This window comes from Nicotiana sylvestris, chromosome 8 (genome assembly GCF_000393655.2).
Source record: "Nicotiana sylvestris chromosome 8, ASM39365v2, whole genome shotgun sequence".
Taxonomy (NCBI): domain Eukaryota; kingdom Viridiplantae; phylum Streptophyta; class Magnoliopsida; order Solanales; family Solanaceae; genus Nicotiana; species Nicotiana sylvestris.
Window position 1 is genome coordinate 194,734,244 of NC_091064.1, and position 22,442 is coordinate 194,756,685.

General features: G+C 42.5%; 1 protein-coding gene across 1 annotated transcript; it reads right to left on the reverse strand.

Moving 5' to 3' along the window:
• Nucleotides 1-4,662: 4,662 nt before the first annotated feature.
• Nucleotides 4,663-6,230, reverse strand: LOC138876198 (uncharacterized). Its single transcript, XM_070155103.1, has 3 exons — nucleotides 5,678-6,230; nucleotides 5,299-5,468; nucleotides 4,663-5,229 (listed from the first exon to the last, which is right to left on the reverse strand). The coding sequence occupies exons 1-3, from the start codon at nucleotides 6,228-6,230 to the stop codon at nucleotides 4,663-4,665; spliced, it is 1,290 nt and encodes a 429-aa protein (XP_070011204.1).
• Nucleotides 6,231-22,442: the final 16,212 nt, after the last annotated feature.

The window sequence follows — 22,442 nt, forward strand, 5'->3', positions numbered from 1 at the left end:
ATGATATGCTAGTCGCTTTAGGCGCGTCTTTAATAATGTTATACTCTTAAATTCGGGTGCACATTTATGTGACCCAAATTCAAATATCAACGGAGTTGAAATGTATCAATAACCACGGGTACATTGATGTGACGTGGTTCGAGATACGTTTTTCACAATGTTGTAATTCTCTGTTAAAATAATAATAATAATAAAAGCGGTAAAGAGTTTAAAGTTTGCACATAAGTTCATAATTGTATAAAATCAGATAATCAAGCCGAATATGACAGTTGAGCGACCGTGCTAGAACCACGGAACTCGGGAATGCCTAATACCTTCTCCCGGGTTAACAGAATTCCTTATCTGGATTTCTGGTGCGCAGACTGTTAAACAGTGTCATTCTTTTCTTCGATTCGGGATTCAACCGGTGACTTGGGACACCATAAATCTCCCAAGTGGCGACTCTGAAATAAATAAATAAATCCCGTTTCGATTGTCCTTTAATTGGAAAAAACTCCCTTCCGCACCCCTTTGCGGCGGCGCGGGTGAAAAAGGAGGTGTGACAATGATAACAAATGAAAACACATGTAAACACTCGTTATAACAGAAGTTGAACTGGATCATATCCTATAGGCATAGTATCTACTTGTGAAGTTGATTTTAGGACCTATAAACATGATTTCTATTATTGGAACCACTTGAAACCTGTAGGCATGATTTCTAATATGGTAAGGCAAACATAGCAAATATAACATCCTATAGGCATGGTTTCTAGCCATATTACCCCACAAATATGTAATTACCCACCCTTTTTCACTTTTTACCCCAATATTCATTTACAAATTATTACAAACCAGATGAATGAATTACATGAACAGATAAAAAGAAAAGAAAAAGTTACACTATAGGGAGCCTGAAGCAGGCCCAAATGATTTCTCAAGACCTTCAATAGCCTCAAATGCCAATTTCATAGACAATATCATTGTCTAAGTGCGTCAGAGTTCCCTAAGGATCTTAAGGATCCCGGGCAGTGCTCACACCTAGACTTTGTAAACAAATTGAGTAAATGCAGTGTGGAAGGGCCAGCCTCAGTGTGCTAGAGTTCAGAGGGTTCTCAAGAGGATCCCAAGGCAGTACACACACTGCAGGGGGCAGAACCTAGTGACTTAGGAATAGAGTGAGGGTGTTTGACACAGTTTGAAAGGTTTTAGTGGGAAAACAGTGTTAAAAAGAGATTTGCTTGAAATAGTTTTGTAAGAAAACACATAGGGAGTTACTAAATAAGACAGTTTAAAAAGGTAAGGTGACTAACAATCAGTCAAACCAAATACAGAACCAGAAAGAGGTTCATCAACACTTCAATACATGGAGTCAAACAGGTGCACACATCCACTTAGGGGTAATGGGGGTTTGGGATAGGCATAAAGCACATAGTAAGCATAGATGACATAGGTACAGAATTAGAGGAGCCTTAAAAGGGGTCAAGGCTTTTAAAGTATAGCATGAACAATAGAGTTAATACAGAACTAATAGGCTTAGGATAGCCAATTACTTCATACAGGAAGGTGCATGCCAGGGATCAGAGAAACATAGTCACATTGGGTCATACTAGAAGGGAATCCTGAGGAGTATATAACATGCAACAAAAAAGACAGTGAAGTATACATGTTAATTGCAGGTTGAACAATAAAACCATAGATAGAAGCATATTAGAAACATGGAAAATTGAAGTAATAAGAGATGCATATTGTTTTGGGACTTGAATTAAAATTGGAACATACCAGTAAGGGGATAGTAAGCACAAAGTGAAAGAGAAACCAGTAGTTAGCCTTAGCTTGCAGCCGGCTAACTTAAGACAGTAGTAAGTAACACAAAAGAGAGCAGAAAGCTTTTAGTATGAAAGAGAGAGTTTTTGAACCAATGTCGTCGTGTTTGTGTCAATGAGAAAGTAGGTATATATAGTAGTTCGAAACTAGGTAAAATAAGGCAAGAATCACAATAGTATAGTAATTATGGAACTCAGAACCAATTAGAGTAAAATCAGTACAAGTATTCCCATAAGTTAAGGGAATCAGTTCAAACGGTAAGAACAAGTAACAAATAAGGAAAGAAATCAATGTATGACCAATAAGGAAAGATCTCAAATTCAGTAAGTATATGGTAAACAATTAGGGCTAAGTTCAGAAAACTCTAATTAAGGAAATAATCAATAGGAATAAAATACTAATGCAGACAAGGTAAGCAAATCAATCAATTTGAATAGAAAGAGTAGGAATTGAAGGTTTAAAGGAATGTCTTCCAATCAAACCATGAAATAGGGAATCCAAAATCAATCAAAGAGAAAGTCATGATTCAGTGTTCAGCATATAAATAGAGTAAGATAAGAACAACCAGACATAGCAAACACGAAGGTTAAACAGCACTGAGAAAGAAGTAAGTCTTGAACAGTCAAGATGGACACAAGCACATAGAAGTGATATATGTTAGACTAAAAACTCAGTAGGAACATATTCAAGGCAAGATAGTCAGAGAAACTCAAACAAGAAATGACCAGTCATACTAACACATAGAACCAAACGAAGAAACCTCGAAAATTAGGGCTTTCAACATAGACGAGTGGAAGAGGTAGTAAAATCATAGAATCAATCAAAAATATGCAAGAAATAGAAGTTTAAACACAACGAATCAGTTAAACAAAATTTTAAAAGAAGTTCTGAAACCCTAATTTTTTAGAAGAAGGTGAAAAACACTTGAAATCAACGATTCTTGCAAAAGAGTTCCAAGGACAGTGTAAAACATTAAAGAAACAAACTCAAATCGTCTTAGATCTGTATAGATCTAAGAGATATAGGAAGAAATTAGGGTTTCAGAAGAAACCCATAGAGAGATGAAAGAACTTGTCTAGAATCCCAAGGATCGTAACAGATACAACATGATTTTGCTCGAAATCACATTAGAGTAGCTAAGAACAGATAAGTGACGAACCCTAGATGCAAGTCGGCATGGCCCTGGGCCCTTGAAGACCTTAGAGAAGGCAGGTGTGGCATGAGAGAAGCCATTGGAGGCTTAGGAGACGATGAGATGTCACCGGAGATGACCGAAGAAGAGAGGTCGGTGATTGAAGGGCTAGGGTTTGGTTGAGGGTTACTGAGATAAAGAGGATCTTAGGGCGACGGATTTGAAAAAATGATTAGGGTTGGGGGGTCGTTTGGAATAAAAAAGGCAAGAACGAACGAGGGTTGTTGATCTTTTAGATCAACGATCAGGATTTGATAGGTTTTGTGTCAGGTAGGGGTAACTAGGGCCTGGGTCGGGTTATTTAATCCGAAATTGGGCTGGGGTTGGGTTCAATTAAGGTTAAAATTGAAATGCAATTTGGCTAGATTTTAAATAGCCAATTTATCCCCATATAATTTTTAATAAATAATAGATAACTTCTAAAAGAATAACTTCATGTACTAAGATGATTTAAAAATAGATATTCAACATTTTAAAAATATAGAATGTCGATTTTATGCATATAAATGTAATTATACATTAATAAGGCTAATATTGCAATTATATGCAAATTAGCTTTAAAAATGCAAAATGCAATTATAAAAATGCATTAAAAATATTCTAACAATATTTTGGCATAAACATAGAATTTAGATGACTAAATTACCACAATAATAATTTTAGGGGTAATTATCGGGGATTTTATGAGCAAAAGGGGAGGAAATAAATCAATTTAAAATCTTTAAAATTATAGAAAAAATTATAAAAACCTTGTGCATGCTTATATATGCATATATATGCTATTTTGTAAGTATTTATGCATATTAAAAATATATAGGAAAAAATTGGGTATCAACATAAACGCTGAGGTTATCTCACTAGGGGACTAAAAGCAACGACCGAACATAAAGACTATGGTCATATCGAAAGGCTCTGGCCAAATTAACGCGGCTCGGAGACGTCCGACCACCGCCATAAAATTAAAGGCCTACAAATGCTTCAAAAATACTTCGAAAAGAACCGGTTAATCAGGCTACCCCCGGCATAAGCAAAAGAGCTTCGATCATATCATCCCCAAAATAATGACAAGGCATCGAGATAGTCAGCCTTCAGCAAAAAGGCTTCGAAAAATCAGCCTCCAAGTGAACCTCCCGAAGTACTCAATTATCGTCACATATCGACTCATAATCGAGGTTCTTATTTGAGCGTTGAAGAGTCGGACGAACACAAGGCGTGCCAAGGCATAATCAAAACTTCAAAGTCTTCAGCCGAAATGGGGAAAACTATAGCCATATTAGAGGTCGCATCGACCCAATCTAAAAGCGCCTAAGGGCCAATGCGTAAAGAGCCTAAGGACTAGCCTAAAGAGCCTAAGGGCCAATATGTTGAAAACCTAAGGGTCAATGAGCCTGAGTCAAAACTTGATTCGAGGACCAAGCCCTTAACGGTCAATTGTTATCAATTACTCATCAAGCACAACCTAAGGGTTCCTATCTTGAAAGTTCAACATATCAGACTAATTATCGACAAGTATCAACACTCAAAACATAAACAAAGATGCAAGCAAGTGGAAATTCATATAAAGGAAAAACCAAAATGGTTCCTTTCTTATTATAAATAATGGTACAAAGATACATTGACAACGCTCCCGCAGGGAGCCCTATACAAATAACAATAAAGAAAAACCTAATCTACCCTCGGGAACTTAGCTTTTTTCCCCTCGGGACCAGCCCCCTCACCGGCCCCCTCCTTGTTGTCTTCAACATCAGAAACGAGGAACATGGTATCAAACTCATCCACCTTGGCATGCTCTATCTCCTCTGAGAGATCGAAGCCCTTACCATGAATCTCCTCGAGAGTTTCCCTCCGGGATTTGCATCGGGCATATTCATTGCTTCTACTCTCTCGATCGGAAGCCTCCCTCAATTTCGTATGAGCCTCATCAGTATCTTTCAGATAGATGGCCACCTTCTTGTCGGCTTTTGCTCGAACCTCTTCAGCTTCGGCTCGAGCGTCCACGACTTCGGCCTTCATCTTCAAAAGATCTATTTCAAGCTTAGCAATCCTGCTCGCCTGGACCGAATCGCCTTCTCGAGCATTACGAAGCTGTATCTCAAGGGCGGAGGCCTTAGCCAAAGTGTTCCTTTTGGCCGCAACATGAGCATCTATCTGTGCCTTCAAGTCGTTGCACTCAGAATTAACCTGGTTGGCTTCACCCCGAAGGCGCTCCAGCATCTCTGTCTTTCTCTGCAACTGGGATACCGAAATGTTAATTTCCGAAGATGGGAGAAGAAGCCTATATTCCCTCTAAATAGAAGTTACCTGTTTCTTGAGGATGCCTTTGTAATCACGACTTTGGTCCAACTCCGATCGAAGATGTGTCAGCTCTCTTGTCTTCTTATCACAAAGAAGCCTGAGAGATTTCTCCCCATTCAAGGCATTACGCAACTTAGCCTCATAGCGAAGCAGCTCAGACTTGAGCTTATCAAAGGCTTATGAGAAAGAAAAGTTCAGTTGAAAGGGAGAGAACATGAAATTGGAAAAGTTGTAATAACTTCAAAACTCACCATAGAGTAGAGCCGCTAATCTTCCTTGAAGGTCGACTTCACATCCACCAGCTCGTTCTTATCGGCCTTGGTAGGACAACCCAAGGTGCTCTGATTGGGCGGAGATGCGTCGAAGCCCATTCCCCTCGAAATACTTCCCGACGTTCGAGAACCAGCTGCCAAACCAGGTAGTGAAAGACCTTCACCTTTCCTCACTTGTGGAATTTCTCCCTCGAGACTAGGGGCCTCGAGTCCAGCAGGCTCAACAGTCTCGGGAGGCCTCCTAGTTCGAGCCATCAATATAGAGTCATCCTTTCCAGGTGCATTAATGTCCATAGGGCGACCGATAAAAATGAGGTCTTCGTCAGCGGCAACGTCCTCCTCGTGCCCCCGGGCGGATCCTGCTTTGCTATGGGAATCCTCGTCCTTCGAGGACCGTTTCCTTTTATTATCCTTCTGTCTCAAAAATTGAAGGTCCTTCCTCCTCCTCAAAGGGCATGGTCTCACCTCAGAGAACTCACTGATGCCTGCTACAAAGAAATTAGTGTTCGAAAGGGAAAGTACTCCTAAAAAAAACCACATAGCACATACCATGGTGCTTAGCCTCCCATTTGCTTTCGACAAATCTCTCCAATTGCGCTCGTCATAAGCCAAAGAGGCTGCCAGTTTGCGGGCCCAGCCCACAAGATCGAGGACCTCATCTGGCATCCATGGGATCGCTACGGAAAGGAAAGAAAATGTCCTTACGAAGTCTGGCTCCGCCGAGAACAAAAATAATAGAATACTGTGTATCACTTACGCTTGAAATTCCATTTCTCGGGAAAAGGCAGGAAACTCCGCAGGAATAATATCAATAGTCCTCACTCGAACAAACCGACTCATCCATCCTCGATCCCTGTCCTCCTCATCACTAGAAATAAAGGGTTTGGTGGATCGGCGTCGTAGTGTAATTAGACCTCGATGATGTAAAGGCCGATACAATCTGATGAGATGGCTAAGAGTGAACTCAAGCTCTGCCTTTTCAGCAAAACATCTTATCATCAACACAATTCGCCAGAAAAACGGATGGATCTGAGCCAAAGTGACTCGATATCTTCGACAGAATTCGAGCACGAGTCGGTTGAGAGGACCCAACATAAAAGGATACATGTACACATTTAGAAACCCCTCTACATGGGCCATAATATCCTCTTCCCGGGAGGGTACCTGCAGCCTCACCTTTTCGCCCCATCCTCAGTCCTTCCTCACAGCCCCGAGGTGTCTCTCTTCTATTGATCGAATGAACCTCGATGTCCTGAAACATCGAGAGGTTTCTCTATCGTAAAATCTCTCTTAGAGATGAAGCAGTTCGAAGTTAGCTTACCAAACACCGGCGGTGTACCACCGGCCAGGCGGGAAGCAGAGGTGGGACTTCCCTCTTCCTCTTGAGCGGATTTGGGCATGGTAGTGTCACGACCCTAAACCTAGACTCGGTCATGATGGCGCCTCTCATGAAGACAAGGCCAGCTGACACATACCCAATTCATTTCAAGCCATTAAAATAATACAAATTAAGTCTTTAACATAATAATAATCCCAAAATAAAGGTCAATAATACAATTTGTGGAATAGACATAGCCTGACATCGGGGTGTCGCCAGTCATGAGCATCTACTAACTGATCAAAAATAGGAAGAGTTTACATAGTCTATTACATAACTAAAACAAGAGAAAATAAGATAGAGGGAGAAGCACTGGGCTGCGAACGCCGAGCATCTACCTAGTGAATCTCCGAATCTGCCTGAGCTAGAAGAATCAACACTCGCTAGCGAGACCTGAAGCGCCTGAATCTGCACACATGGTGTAGGGAGTAAAGTGAGTACTCCAACTCAGTGAGTAATAACAATAAATAAAGGCTGAGCGATAAGAAATCACATAAAAGCACATCAACACGCTATAAATAAGCAGTATAAAACCAGTAAAAACAATGAACAATGAAGACATATAAAGACACCTTAGTTCAGAATAAGCTTCTTTAAAACACCTTTTTAACAGTTAAACAATTAAATGAAAAGCATCTAGAACATATAGACACATAAAAATCTGCCCCTCGGGCAGAATGTCAACAGAATCTGCCCCTCGGGCAATATCATGGAACAACACCAGCCCCTCGGGCTATAAATCACACCACAATGGGCACTTGCGCTCACTGGGGGTGTGCAGACTCCAGGAGGGGACCCTTACAGCCCAAGCGCAATATAAAGTCATCTCGTGGCATAATCAATAGGCTCTCGGCCTCATATCAAGCCACCTCATGGCGTACAACTCAGGCGCTCGGCCTCATAATCATAAATCAGTGTATCCTCACAATACAGGCCCTCGGCCTTACTCAATCAGAATCTCATAAGCCACTCGGGCAACAGTAAAACATGATGCTCAGCCCAAACTATCATTTAAAATATCATTTAATGTATTAAAACAGAGTAAACATGGCTGAGTTATGAAAACAGTAGAATATAGCATGATTGAGTACAAGTATAAAGTCAAAATAGTGAGGAAATATCAGTAAAAAAAATACTCTAAGGGTCCAAATAGTTGGCACGAGGCCCAAATATGGCGTTTCACCCAAAACATGATGATAACAAATAGTTTTTAATCAAATACGCAGTAAGACAATCATTCGGGACGGACTAAGTCACAATCCCCAACAAGGCATGACCCCATGCTCGTCACCTAGCGTGTATGTAACCTCAATATAGCACAACGATGTGTAATCCGGGGTTTCATACCCTCAGGACAACATTTAAAATCATTACTCACCTCAATCCGGTCCAAACTCTAGCCCTCAACGCCTTTGCCCCTCAAATTGGCCTCAACTCACATTGAATCTATCCAAAATTAGAATCACGACGTCAAAATATGCTAAGGGAACGAAACCCGTGCGAAAATAATCAAGTTACAACATAAATTCCGAAATTAACCAAAACCCGACCCCCGGGCCCACGCCTCAAAATTTAATAAAATTTACATCAATAGATTTCTTATCTCCCCACGAATTCATACATATCAAAAGTTCCAAAACCCGACCACAAATGGACCCTCAAATCCTCAAGTCAAGGTCTCCAATACCAAGCCCGAGTTTCCCAATTTTTAACCCTTAATTTCCATTAATCTTAGGCCAAATCAGTGAAATAATGCCATAGGATCGATTATTAGACTCAAAACTCTTACCTCTAGACGATATCCCTTGATTCCCTCTTTAAAATCTCCCAAAAAGCTCCAAAACCAACTTGAAATGGTGAAGAACAACTCAAAAACGCGAAGGAATGCTTTTATACCTTCTGACCCAGGCTATTTGCACCTGCAGTCCAGATACCGCTTCTGCGGTCCAAGACGCCGCATCTACGGTACTCACTTAAATCCTCAAACCCCACATCTGCGATGCCTAATCCGCATCTACGCCATCACAGGTGCGGTTCCTCAACCGCTTCTGCAGTTCCTGCCTTCCTAGGCTCTTTCCGCTTCTGCGACTGGTCCTCTGTATCTGCGGGGGTCGCACTTGCGGCCTCCCAACTGCAGATGCGGTTATGACTGCAGTCCTAAAACTTCAGCTGCCATTTCCAAATTCCAAACTTTCCGCCAACCATCCAAAATTACCCCGAGGCCCCCGGGACCACAACCAAAAGCACTAACAAGTCCTATACCACTATACAAACTTATACCAATCTTCAAAATACCCCAAACAACATCAAATCACCCAAAACACATCGAATTCAAGCCTAAGGTTCCAAAATCTTCCGAATTACGGTTTTGATCAAAACGTCTACCAAACTATGTCCGAATGACCTGAAAATTTTGCACATACATCCCAAATGACACAACTGTATTACTGCAACTCCCAGAATTCCATTCTGAATCCTATATCAAAATCTCACCTATCAACCGGAAAACGCCAAAATTCTAATTTCGCCAATTCAAGCCTAAATCTACTCCGGACCTCCAAAACACATTTCGATCACGCTCATAAGTCCCAAATCACCTTCCGAAGCTACCCGAACCATCGAAACTCACATCCAAGCCCTTTAACATATAAGTCAACATCCGATTGACTTTTTCAACTTAAGCTTCCTCAAAAGAGACTAAGTGTCTCGAACCTTACCAAAACCTTTCCGAACCCGAGCCAACCAACCCGATCACGCATAGAACCGATAAACAAAGCAATAAGAAGCAGAAATAGGGGAAACAGAGCGGTAACTCATGAGACGATTGACCGGGTCGTCATATGCTCCCCCTCTTAAACAAATGTTCATCCTCGAACGTATCAAGAAACATACCTGAAGCCTCAAACAGGTGAGGATATCTGCTCTGCATCTCCTGCTCGGTCTCCCGGGTAGCCTCCTCTACGGGCCAACCTCTCCACTGCTCCTTTACTGAAGCTATATCCTTTGATCTCAACTTTCGAACCTGACGCTCCAAAATAGCTGATGGCTCCACATCATAAGTCAAGTCACCATCTAAATGCACCGTGCTGAAATTCGGAACATGAGATGGATCCCTAATAAACTTCTGGAGCATAGAAACATGAAATACCGGATGCATACTTGACAAGCTGGGTGGCAAAGCAAGCTCATAAGTTACCTTCCCAAATCCTCGGAAGCACCTCAAAAGGCCCGATGAACCGAGGACTCAATGTACCCTTCTTCCCAAACCTCATAACACCCTTCATGGGTGAAAAAATCAACAGAACTTTCTCGCCAACCATGTAAGACACATCCCGAACCTTCTTGTCAGCATAACTCTTTTGTCTCTACTGCGTTGTACGAAGCCTCTCCTGAATTACCTTCACATTTTCCAAAGCATCTAGCACCAAGTCTGTCCACAATAGCCTAGCCTCACCCGTCTCAAACCAACTAACTGGAGATCTACACCGCCTCTCATACAAAGCCTCATATGGAGCCATCTGAATACAACTGGTAGCTATTATTATAAGTAAACTTTGTAAGTGGTAGAAACTGATCCCATAACCCTCCAAAATCAATGACACAAGCATGCAACATGTCCTCCAATATCTGAATAGTGCGCTCGGACTGTCCGTCCGTCTAAGAGTGAAAAGTTGTGCTCAACTCAACCTGAGTACCCAACTCCTGCTGCACAGACCTCCAAAACTGCGAAGTAAACTGAGTGCCCCTATCTGAAATGATGGAAACTGGGACACCATGCAAACGAACAATCTCCCAGATATAGATCTTTGCCAACCGCTATGAAGAACAGGTAGTACACACAAGAATAAAGTGTACGGACTTGGTCAACCAATCCACAATCACCCAAATAGCATCGAACTTCTTCAAGGTCCATGGGAGTCCAACTACAAAGTCCATAGTGATCCGCTCCCACTTCCACTCTGGAACATCTATGTGCTAAAGCAAGCCACCCGGTCTCTGATGCTCATATTTCACCTGCTAACAATTGAGACACCGAGCTACAAATCCCACAATGCCTTTCTTCATTACCCTCCACCAATAATGCTGTCTCAGATCCTAATACATCTTCGCGGCATTCGGATGAATGAAATACCGCGAGCTATGGGCCTCCTCCAAAATCAACTCCCGAAGCCCATCTACATTGGGCACACATATCCGGCCGTACATCCTTAACACCCCATCATCACCAATAGTCACATCTCTGGAATCATCGTGCTGAACTCTATCCTTAAGGACAAGCAAATGCGGATCATCATAGTGGCGCTCCCTGATGCGATCATATAAGGAAGATAGAGAAATCACACAAGCCAATACCCAACTGGGCTCCGAAATATCCAACCTCACGAGTCGATTGGCCAAGGCCTGAACATCAACTGCAAGAGGTCTCTCCCCAACTGGAACATATGCCAAACTCCCCATACTCACCGCGTTTTGGCTCAAAGCATCGGCTATCACATTGGCCTTCCCCGGATGGTACAATATAGTGATATCATAATCCTTTAGCAACTCCAACCATCTTCGCTGCCTGAAATTGGGATCCTTATGCTTGAACAAGTGTTGGAGGCTACGATGATTAGTAAACACCTCACAAGACACACCATACAAATAATGCCTCCAAATCTTCAACGCGTGAACAATGGAAGCCAACTCCAAATCATAAATAAGGTAGTTCCTCTCATGGGGATTCAACTGGCGCGAAGCATAAGCAATAACTCTACCCTCCTACATCAATACACACCCAATACCAACTCTCAAAGCATCACAATACACGGTATATGAACCTGAAGCTGATGGCAAAACTAACACTGGAGTTGTGGTCAAGGCTGTCTTGAGCTTATGAAAGCTCTCCTCACACTCATCTGACCATACAAATGAAACATCCTTCTGAGTCAACTTGGTCAAGGGTGATGCGATAGATGAGAATGCCTGAACAAACTGGTAGTAATAAACCGCTAAACCAAGAAAGCTGTGAATCTCTATGATTGAGGATGGTCTGGGCCAACTCTGAACCGCCTCTATCTTCTTCAGATCAATCTGAATACCCTTACTGGACACTACGTGTCCCAAGAAAGCCACAGAACTAATCCAAAACTCACACTTTGATAACTTTGCATAAAGCTTCTCCTCCCTTAACTCTGTAACACAACTCTTAAATGCTCCACGTGCTCCTCTTGAATACACGCATACACCAGAATATCATCAATGAAGACTATGACAAACAAGTCGATATAAGGCCGGAACACACTGTTCATCAAATGCATGAATGCTACTGGGGCATTGGTCAGCCCAAAAGACATCACCAAGAACTCATAATGACCATATCGGGTCCTGAAAGCCGTCGTAAGAATATCCGAGTCCCTGATCTTCAACTAGTGATAACCTGAACGGAGATTAATCTTGGAGAACACTCTCGCTCCCTGAAGCCGGTCGAATAAATCATCAATGCGAGGCAAATGATACTTGTTCTTAACTGTTACTTTGTTCAACTGCCTATAATCAATGCACATCCTCATTGTGCCATCCTTCTTCTTCACAAATACAACCGGCGCACCCCAAGGCGACACACTAGGCCGAATGAACCCCTTATCAAGGAGTTCCTGAAGCTGATCCTTTAACTCTTTCAACTCCGCTGGTGCCATACGATACAGTGGAATAGAAATGGGCTGAGTTCCCAGAACCAAGTTAATACCAAAATCAATATCCCTGTCCAGCGGCATGCCCGACAGGTCTGTAGGAAACACATCAGGAAATTCCTTCACAACTGGAACAGAATCAATATTGGGAGTTTTTGCACCGACATGCCTCACAAAGGCTAGATACGAAAGACAACCCTTCCCAACCATATGTTTGGCCTTCAAGAATGAGATTACCATACTAGGAACATAATCAGTCAAACCTCGCCACTCAATCCGTAGCACACCCGGTATAAACAATGTCACTGTCTTAGCATGACAGTCCAGAATAGCATGACATGGAGATAGCCAATCCATTCCCAAAATAACATCGAAGTCTACCATACATAATAACAACAGATCCACTCGAGTCTCCAGACCCCCAATAGTCACCACACACGACTGGTACACACGATCTACAATAACAGTATCGCCCATTGGAGCAGATACATGAACAAGTGAAACAAGAGACTCACGAGGAGTATCCAAATAACGATCAAAGTATGATGACACATAATAAAAGGTGGAACCGGGATCAAATAATACAAAAGTATCTATGTGGTAGACTGAGAGAATACTAGTAATAACAGCATCGGAAGCAATAACATCGGGTCTAGCTGGAAGTGCATAGAAATGGGCCGGAACGCCACCTGATCGACCTCCCCCTCTAGGGCGACCCCTAGTTGACTGATCTCCACCCCTAGCTGGGTGGGTGGGTGGTGGTGAAGTAACTGGCGCTGAAGCTGATGGCTGACTCCTCTACTGAGATAAACCCACAAGGCGACGAGGACACTACCTCCACATATGATGCATCTTTCCACACTCATAGCAACTCCCGAGTGCTGGAGATGGGGACTGAAGGGAACCTCTAGCACCGAAATGACTAGCAGATGCACCTGGCATAGAAGAGCCCTGAACTGATGGAGCACGGGATGAACTCTGAGCTGGAAGGGCACTAAGTGATGACTAGCCCTGATGAGAACTGTGAGAACCATGACCCGATGGTACCCCACGATAACCTAGGCGAGCTGGCTGAGCATGCCTGAATGGACGGCCTCTGCCGTGCTGAAACTGACCTCTCGAAAGAGCACCACCATAACTACCAAATCAGCGAGGCCTTTTGGCCTCCCTCTTATTTCGCTCATGGAAACGAACTGACTCAATCTCACGAGCAATATCTACAACCTCCTCAAAAGTAGCACCAGTCACCCTCTCTCTAGTAATGAGAATACGAAGCTGATAAGTGAGGCCATCAACAAACCCCCTAATCATTTCTCTATCTGTCGGAACCAACCAAACCACATGATGAGCTAACTCAGAGAACCTCATCTCATACTGCATCATAGTCATCTCTCCCTGACGCAACCACTCGAACTGCCTGCACAGCTCCTCTCTACAAGACTGCGGCATATACTTCTCCAAAAAGAGAATGGAGATCTGCTGATAGGTAAGGGGTGCTGCACAAATAGGCCTACGCCTATCAAAAACCTCCCACCAAGTGAAGGCAGCTCCAAAAAACTGAAAAGTAGTGAAAGCGACTCCGCTGGTCTCTAGAATACTCGTTATACGAAGCATCCTCTGACACTTATCCAAGAAACCCTAGGCATCCTCGCCCTCTGCACCACTGAAAGTCGGAAGCTGAAGTCTACCAAACCTCTCCAACCTGTGCTGCTCGTCCTCTGGCATGGCAGGAGCTACATAGTCTTAAGCAGCTGCAACCGGCTGGGCTAGATGCGCCCCTGGTGTATGAAGTCCCTGCATGACTTGCTCAGGTGTGCGAGCGGCGGGAGTCTGATTGCCTCCCCTGGCCTGAGAAGTAGTTGCAGTTGTAGTAACTGAGACCGCCTGAGCTAGGCCAGTGCATACTGATAGAATTTGAGCCAAGGTCTCCTGAAGACCCGGAATCACAATGGGCACAACTGGTGCTTGAGCTGGTGCTGCTGGAGTGTCTACAACTGGGATCTGGTCCTGAACTGGGGCAGCTAGTGGATCTGCAAGTGCTGCCCTAACTGCTGTGTGGGCAACACCCCTGCCCCTACCACGAACATGACCGCGTCCTCTGCCTCTAGTAGCCACAGCTGGTGGTACTATGGTCGTCTATCCCGACTGGTAGCGCGTGTCCTCACCATCTATGAGAGAATAGAATAACAGAAGTTTAGTACTCGGATCAACAGATTCACACGACAAGAATTTCAAGAATATGAAGTTTTTCCTAAAGGTTCTGTAGCCTCTCGAGGATAAATACAGACGTCTCTGTACCGATCCGCGAGACTCTACTAAACCTGCTCATGACTCGCGAGACCTATGTAACCTAGGCTCTGATACCAACTTGTCACGACCCTAAACCCGGACCCGGTCATGATGGCGCCTCTCGTGAAGACAAGGCCAGCCGACACACACCCAATTCATTTCAAGCCATTATAATAATACAAATTAAGTCTTTAACATAATAATAATCCCAAAATAAAGGTGAATAATACAATTTGCGAAATAGACATAGCCCGACATCGGGGTGTCACCAATCATGAGCATCTACTAACCGATCAAAAACAGGAAGAGTCTACATAGTCTATTACATAACTAAAATAAGAGAAAATAAGATAGAGGGAGAAGAACTGGGCTGCGAACGCCGAGCAGCTACCTAGTGAATCTCCGAATCTACCTGAGCTGGAAGAATCAACACTCACTAGCGGGATTTGAAGCGCCTGAATCTGCACACAGGGTGTAGGGAGTAAAGTGAGTACTCCAACTCAGTGAGTAATAACAGTAAATGAAGGCTGAGCGATAAGAAATCACATAAAATCACATCAACACGCTATAAAGAAGCCGTATAAAACCAGTAAAAGCAATGAAACAGTGAAGACATAAAGACACCTTAGTTCAGAATAAGCTTTTTTAAAACACATTTTTAACAGTTAAACAATTAAATGAAAAGCAGCTAGAATAGATAGACACATAAAAATCCGCCCCTCGGGCACAATGTCAACAAAATCTGCCCCTCGGGTATTATCATGGAACAACACCAGCCCCTCGGGCTATATCTCACATCACAATGGGTACCCGCGCTCATTGGGGGTGTGCAGACTCCGGGAGGGTCCCTTTACGGCCCAAGCGAAATATCAAGCCATCTCGTGGCATAATCAATAGGCTCTCGGCCTCATATCAAACCACCTCGTGGTGTACAACTCAGGCCCTCATCCTCATAATCATAAATCAGTGTATCCTCACAACACAGGACCTCAGCCTTACTCAGTCAGAATCTCATAAGCCACTTGGGCAACAGTAAAACATGATGCTCTACCCAAATTATCATTTAAAATATCGTTTAATGTATTAAAACAGAGTAAACATGACCGAGTTATGAAAACAGTAGAATATAGCATGACTGAGTATAAGTATAAAGTCAAAACAATGAGGAAATATCAGTAAAAAATCCCCTAAGGGTCCAAATAGTTGGCACGAGGCCCAAATATGGCGTTCCGCCCAAAACATGACGATAGCAAACAATTTTCAATCAGATACACGGTAAGACAGTCATTCAGGACGAACTAAGTCACAGTCCCCAACGGTGCACAACCCCACGCTCGTCATCTAGCATGTGCGTCACCTCAATATAGCACAATGATGTGTAATCCGGGGTTTCATACCCTCATGACAACATTTAAAATCATTACTCACCTCAGTCCGGTCCAAACTCTAGCCCGCGACGCCTTTGCCCCTCGAATCGGCCTCAACTCGTGTCGAATCTATCCAAAATCAGAATCACGATGTCAAAGTATTCTAAGGGAATGAAGCCCATGCGAAAAATAATCAATTTACAACATAAATCCCGAAATTAACCAAAACTCGACCCCCGAGACCACGCCTCGGAATTCAATAAAATTTAAATCAATAGATTCCTTATCTCCACACGAGTTCATACATATTAAAAGTCCCAAAATCCGACCACAAATAGCCCCTCAAATCCTCAAGTCAAGGTCTCCAATAACATACCCTAGTTTCCCAATTTTTAACCCTTAATTTCCATTAATCTTAGGCCAAATTAGTGAAATAATGCCATAGGATCAATTATTAAATTCAAAACTCTTACCTCTAGAAGATATCCCTTGATTCCCTCTTCAAAATCTCCCAAAAGCTCCAAAACCGACTTGAAATAGTGAAGAACAACTCAAAAATCGTGAAGGAATGCTTTTATACCTTCTGGCCCAGGCTTTTCGCACCTGCGGTCCAAGACGCCGCATCTGCGATACTCACTTAAATCCTCAATCTCCGCATCTGCGCCATCGCAGGTGCGGTTCCTCAACAGCTTCTGCGGTTCCTGCCTTCCTAGGCTCTTTTCGCTTCTGCGACAGTCCTCCGCATCTGCTGGGGTCGCACCTGCAGCCTCCCAACCGCAGATGCGGTTATGACAGCAGTCCTAAAACTTCAGCTGCCATTTCCAAATTCCAAACTTTCCGCCAACCATCCGAAATCACCCCGAGGCCCCAGGGACCTCAACCAAAAGCACCAACAAGTCCTATACCACTATCAAACTTATACCAATCTTCAAAACACCCCAAACAACATCGAATCACCCGAAACACATCGAATTCAAGCCTAAGGTTCCAAATCTTCCGAATTACGCTTTTGATCAAAAAGTCTACCAAACCACGTCCGAATGACCTGAAATTTTGCACACACATCCCCAATGACACAACGGAACTACTGCATCTCCCGGAATTCCATTCTGACCCCTATATCAAAATCTCACCTATCAATCGGAAAACGCCAAAATTCCAATTTTGCCAATTCAAGCCAAAATCTACACCGGACCTCCAAAACACATTCCGATCACGCTCCTAAGTCCCAAATCACCTCCCGAAGCTACCCGAACTATCGGAACTCACATCCGATCCCTTTAACACATAAGTTAACATCCGGTTGACTTTGCAATTTGGGCTTCCTCAAAAGAGACTAGGTGTCTCGAACCTTACCAAAACCTTTCCGAACCTGAGCCAACCAACTCGATCACGAATAGAACCAATAAAAAAAGCAATAAGAAGCAGAAACGGGGGAAACAAAGTGGTAACTCATGAGACGACTGGCCGGGTCGTCACAGGTAGCCATAGCTCCTTCAACACAAGAAAGGGAAGATGAAAACTCAGGCGAAAGCTTTGATCAGATGCGACACTAGAACTAGCGCAAGAAAGGGACTCTACAGAGAAAGGTAGTTACACGAAGCGGCAAAGCCTTCAAAACAAGGAAATCAAGTATATATAAGAAGAGCGACGACTTTTCATTAACTTTGATAGCCAATCAGCTCTCACGATACAATTATGACTTCTTGGGAAATGTACCGACGGGGCCATTTCGGTCACTTCACGATCATGTCATAGGAATAATGTTACCACCCCATGTTCGAGACATCGAGGAGTCAAATCAAGTCCTTACCAACCCAACCTAGGGAAAATATGCAGTCAAAACCAGAACAATCTGATATAGAAGGTCTCTGTTGCTTCGAGACCAAGCTCGAAGAAGTTAAAATCAAGTTCGAAGCTTGACTTCGGCATGAACACTAAAAGGCAAAACTTTGAAGACATTAAAATCCTTTGTATTCCAAAAATATATTTACAAAGGTGCATTTTACAAAACTCCCACGCAGAGTCCATGTACAAAAGAAGAAGAAGTAAAAAAAGCAAAGATGGCTTAGTCTTCATCTTCACCACTCCCCGAGCCATTCGTAGAGCCCTCGTCCGAAGTAGTCGGAGTTGCTGACTCCTCTTCTAAGGACCTCACTTCTTCGATCTCGGCAGAAAGATCAAAACCCTTGGCATGTGCTTCCTCGAAGGCCTTTCTTCGAGCCTCCAACCGAGCATGTGCAAGGGAGCGAGCCAAGTGAGCTCGGCCTCCTCAGATATCTCCTTGGCTAGAGCATTTGCTGCAAAAATGTCATCCTGATATGAGGAAAAGAGCGCATTGGCTTCAGACTTGGCCATAGATAGCGCGGTAGCCGACTCAGCATAAAGCGCCTAGAATGATTGAGCCTCCTCCTTAGCACCATGAAGAAGACCCTGGGCTGAGGCCAGCTCCCCTCGGAGAATATCCCTTTCGAGGACTATACTATCCTTGCACCGCTTCAGCTCGAGGATTTCGGCATCTTTAGCCGTGATTTCTTCCCAAAATTGTTCTGCTAAGGCATCCTTTTGCTCAATCTGCGAATGCCGAGTCAGGATAGTAAACACCGAGTTATGGTAACAAAAGCAAGCTCATGAATACCATACTACTTGCTCGATGAAGTTGGCCCGCTCTTGGAGCACTTTCTCCGAGCTCGTTCGAAGGCTTTTTAGGTCCTCCTCCCTTCGGGCGTAAAGAGTTTTTAGCTCTTTCGACTTGGCGAGCTTCTCGAGCTCCTCTTCACTATGAGTCAGTTCAGCTCTTAACTTGGAGAAGGCCTGATCGTACAATATCATGACCTGTAGCACGAAGGAAAGAAGTTAGAAAAACAAAAGATCAAAACTCAAGGCACAAAGGTTATGTCAAAATCACTTGTTTTTGGAGTTTCGCAACCTCCTCAAGAATGACTGGGGCATAGAGATCATCATCCTCTTCAATGCCGACAAAGAAGTCTCCAAATGCGTTGTCCTCTCTCCCTGGGATGCACCCACACCGGGAGTCTCCCTGTCCTGGCATCCCTTATTTGCCCTGGGGAAAACGACGACCCTGGTTGAGGATCGCCTAAGGCATCGACCTCTATCGGGGCTTCCTCTCGCCCTCGAGGGTCCTCAGAGCTGGATCCTTCGAGTTCACCAACCAAGTGCTTGCCGTCACAAGTTGTATCCCGATCAATGGTCGGCTCGGGGACTACATCTAAACCCTCTTCTGAGGTCTCCTCAATATGAGGCGGGACCACACCGGCCACCTCAGACTCGACAGTCTTCTGCCCAGCAACCTTCGAAGCATTAGTGCTTCCCCTTGCCCGATGTACCAATGGGCAACCGTCATCATCTTCGTCTTCAGCTCGTAGACTCTCAGCAGCTGCTAAAGTTAGGACCGTTGCATCGATCCTGGGCTTTCGAGCCTTGGCTCTCTTTAGTTTCGAGGACTCTACCAGCGTCTCCTTCTTTCTCTTTCTATCTTTGGCAGGCTTTTGGGTCTCCTCTTCACCAGGAAGAGGCTGTCTCAATAAGCCGGCTTCCCCGAGGCCTGTACATGCTTAAAATGTTAAACATGCCGCCAAAAAGAAAATCTATTCATAAGGGATTTAGAAGTGATAATGGTGAGGGCGTACCGTGATTTTTGGCCTCCCATCAAGTTTTAGCCAGATCACGCCAAACGCGCTTGTTATACGAAAAGGCGAAGTCTAAAAGTCTAACCCAGCCCGAGAGGTCCTTGACCGCATAGGGTCTAACCCAGCCCGAGAGGTCCTTGCTTATCATTTCTTGTTCATTTATACTCAGTATTATTCACATAACAACTAGTATTAAGACAAATCACGTATTTTTAGAACCATAAATCAAATATAATTGTTAATACCATTTTCAAGGTAAACACAACACACGTTTCAAAGTTTTTTTTATTATTGTAATGTCGGGACTACTTGTGCACCCCTCGATTATTTCATTGAATACAAGATACCTTCACCAACACAAATTCCGTGTACGTTTCAAAACATTTTTTTTAAAAAAATTTCTATATGTATGTATGTATCTATTATACCTTATATTTTATTTGACCAAAAAAACAGAGAATTTTATTTTTCTCTACCTAAAATAGCCGGCTATCTATAATTTATAAATGCTAAGCTAGCCTTAGATAATTGATGATATAGGATTGTTGACTCATTTTCTAATTTTCACTTCGAACATAGATTTCAAATGCTGCATAGCATTATTGTTAACCGATCTCAGACAACTCGAATTCTTGGAATGAGTCGTCAATGGACTCACAAGTGGGGCTTTTATAGTCTACTAACCAGAGACCTATCCATTAGTAGGGTCATCGGCCTCCAGTAATTTCGAAAAAAAAGTACGTATATATATTTGATAGGTATCCTAAAATTCAAATTTTATAGAGTAACATTAATAGATTTAACGGAAACAAATTGACTTTTGGTACATTGTATGGGTTTAATTTTGATTGTAACATTTGCTTAAATTTTTATTCGACAATGATACACTCCACTTTTAAATTATGGGTCCGCCTAGGTCACCGCACAGAAAAGTGGACAAGAATCGCTACGAAAACTTTTTTTTTTCTTGGTAACTTTTTGAGTCGTTGTTTCTTATGACGAATAAAGGAGTCGTCACGTAAAGTCGCCACGATGAACCAAGCCTTTTATGAGTTATGAAGTTAGAATCTAATTAGAAAGCAAGAGGAGTGCATAATGAAACCTTTTATTGTGTGAAAATCAATGTTCTGTCTAAATATAGCCAAATTAAGGCTGATAATAAGGACAAGTGAGTTGAGCCACAAGAAGACATCAAAAGTGGGACGGTGCTAAAGATAAGACTTCTACTGCTACATGTCATTGTTTTATTTTATTAAACTAAAATAACAATTAAGTCGACAATGATGTATTTATTTAAACGGTAAAATGCTTAAAGTCAATGTACTTTTATTGGCTAATATTATAGTCCTTGAAAATGGGTGGTGTTGTTAGTAGTGCTTACAGTTTCCGTTGGGAGGCAAGGTGCATTCAAATTAATAATACAGTTTTTTGCACCAAATCAAACTAATTTAAGATTGTATTTGTTTGTACACTGACAATCAATTTTCGTTCTGATATAAATGTATTTTAGTTGATGAATGTCATTTATTATACATGTATTGATTGGACATAAAGGAATGTGAATACAATTTTCTTGGGTTTTTAGGCTAATGCTTATAACATCAAAATGAAGAAGATAATGTAGAATATTAATTCTACACTAATGTTCCAACTTTATATCTTGCATATGCCAGATAAAGAGTATTATTCATCATTTTATGCCATTTTCTGGTGCATCAAATACAAGATAAAACAAATGGACCAGATAAAATTACCATATTCTATCCTATTCGACGAGTACTAAGAAAACTTATTGCCTTGGGTTTGAAGACCTAAACAATAAACATCAAGCTGAAGGAGCCCATTTGGTAGGTCAAGATTAATGTTATTGGCATTTGGCTGGTGAGAAAATTGAAAATAAGTCAATCAAAAGCTTGAAAATGAAAGTATATCTTACTCAATCATTGAATAACTCCGACCATGTTGTGACAATCTTGTCAATCTAGGCCAATATTGTATGTTTTTCTGGCAAACACATTACTTAATTAATAAAACATCTAGTTCTGCTAGTGGACCAAGTAATGTCAACCTTTTTCCTCGAGTGTTTGGCTCTCAGCACTGTGGCATATTCCCAGAATGTGCTAGAAACTATAGTCATTCCAAAAGGAAAATGTTTGGCGTTGTACATGTCAACTTAATTTTTTGACTCTGATAATATGGTTTTTCGACAAATGAATTACAAATGATTACTGACCTTTTAAAGCCAATTTTCTTTGCACTAGGCCTTTTCCTAATCGTGTTGATTAAGAACATGTTCATGGTAGTCCTTATAGTCTTTAACATTCTCGGACAGATGAGATCCTTTAACTCTTTGTTGGGTGTGCAAACATAATCCCACATTGGTAGCTGATAAGATTGGGAGTCTACATATAAGGTGTAGAGATCTCTTAATGGTGTGATGCTATTGGGAAAAACCGTGCGGGCTTGGCCCAAAGCGGACAATATCACACCATATTAAGTGTCACGACCCAAACTGGAGAGCC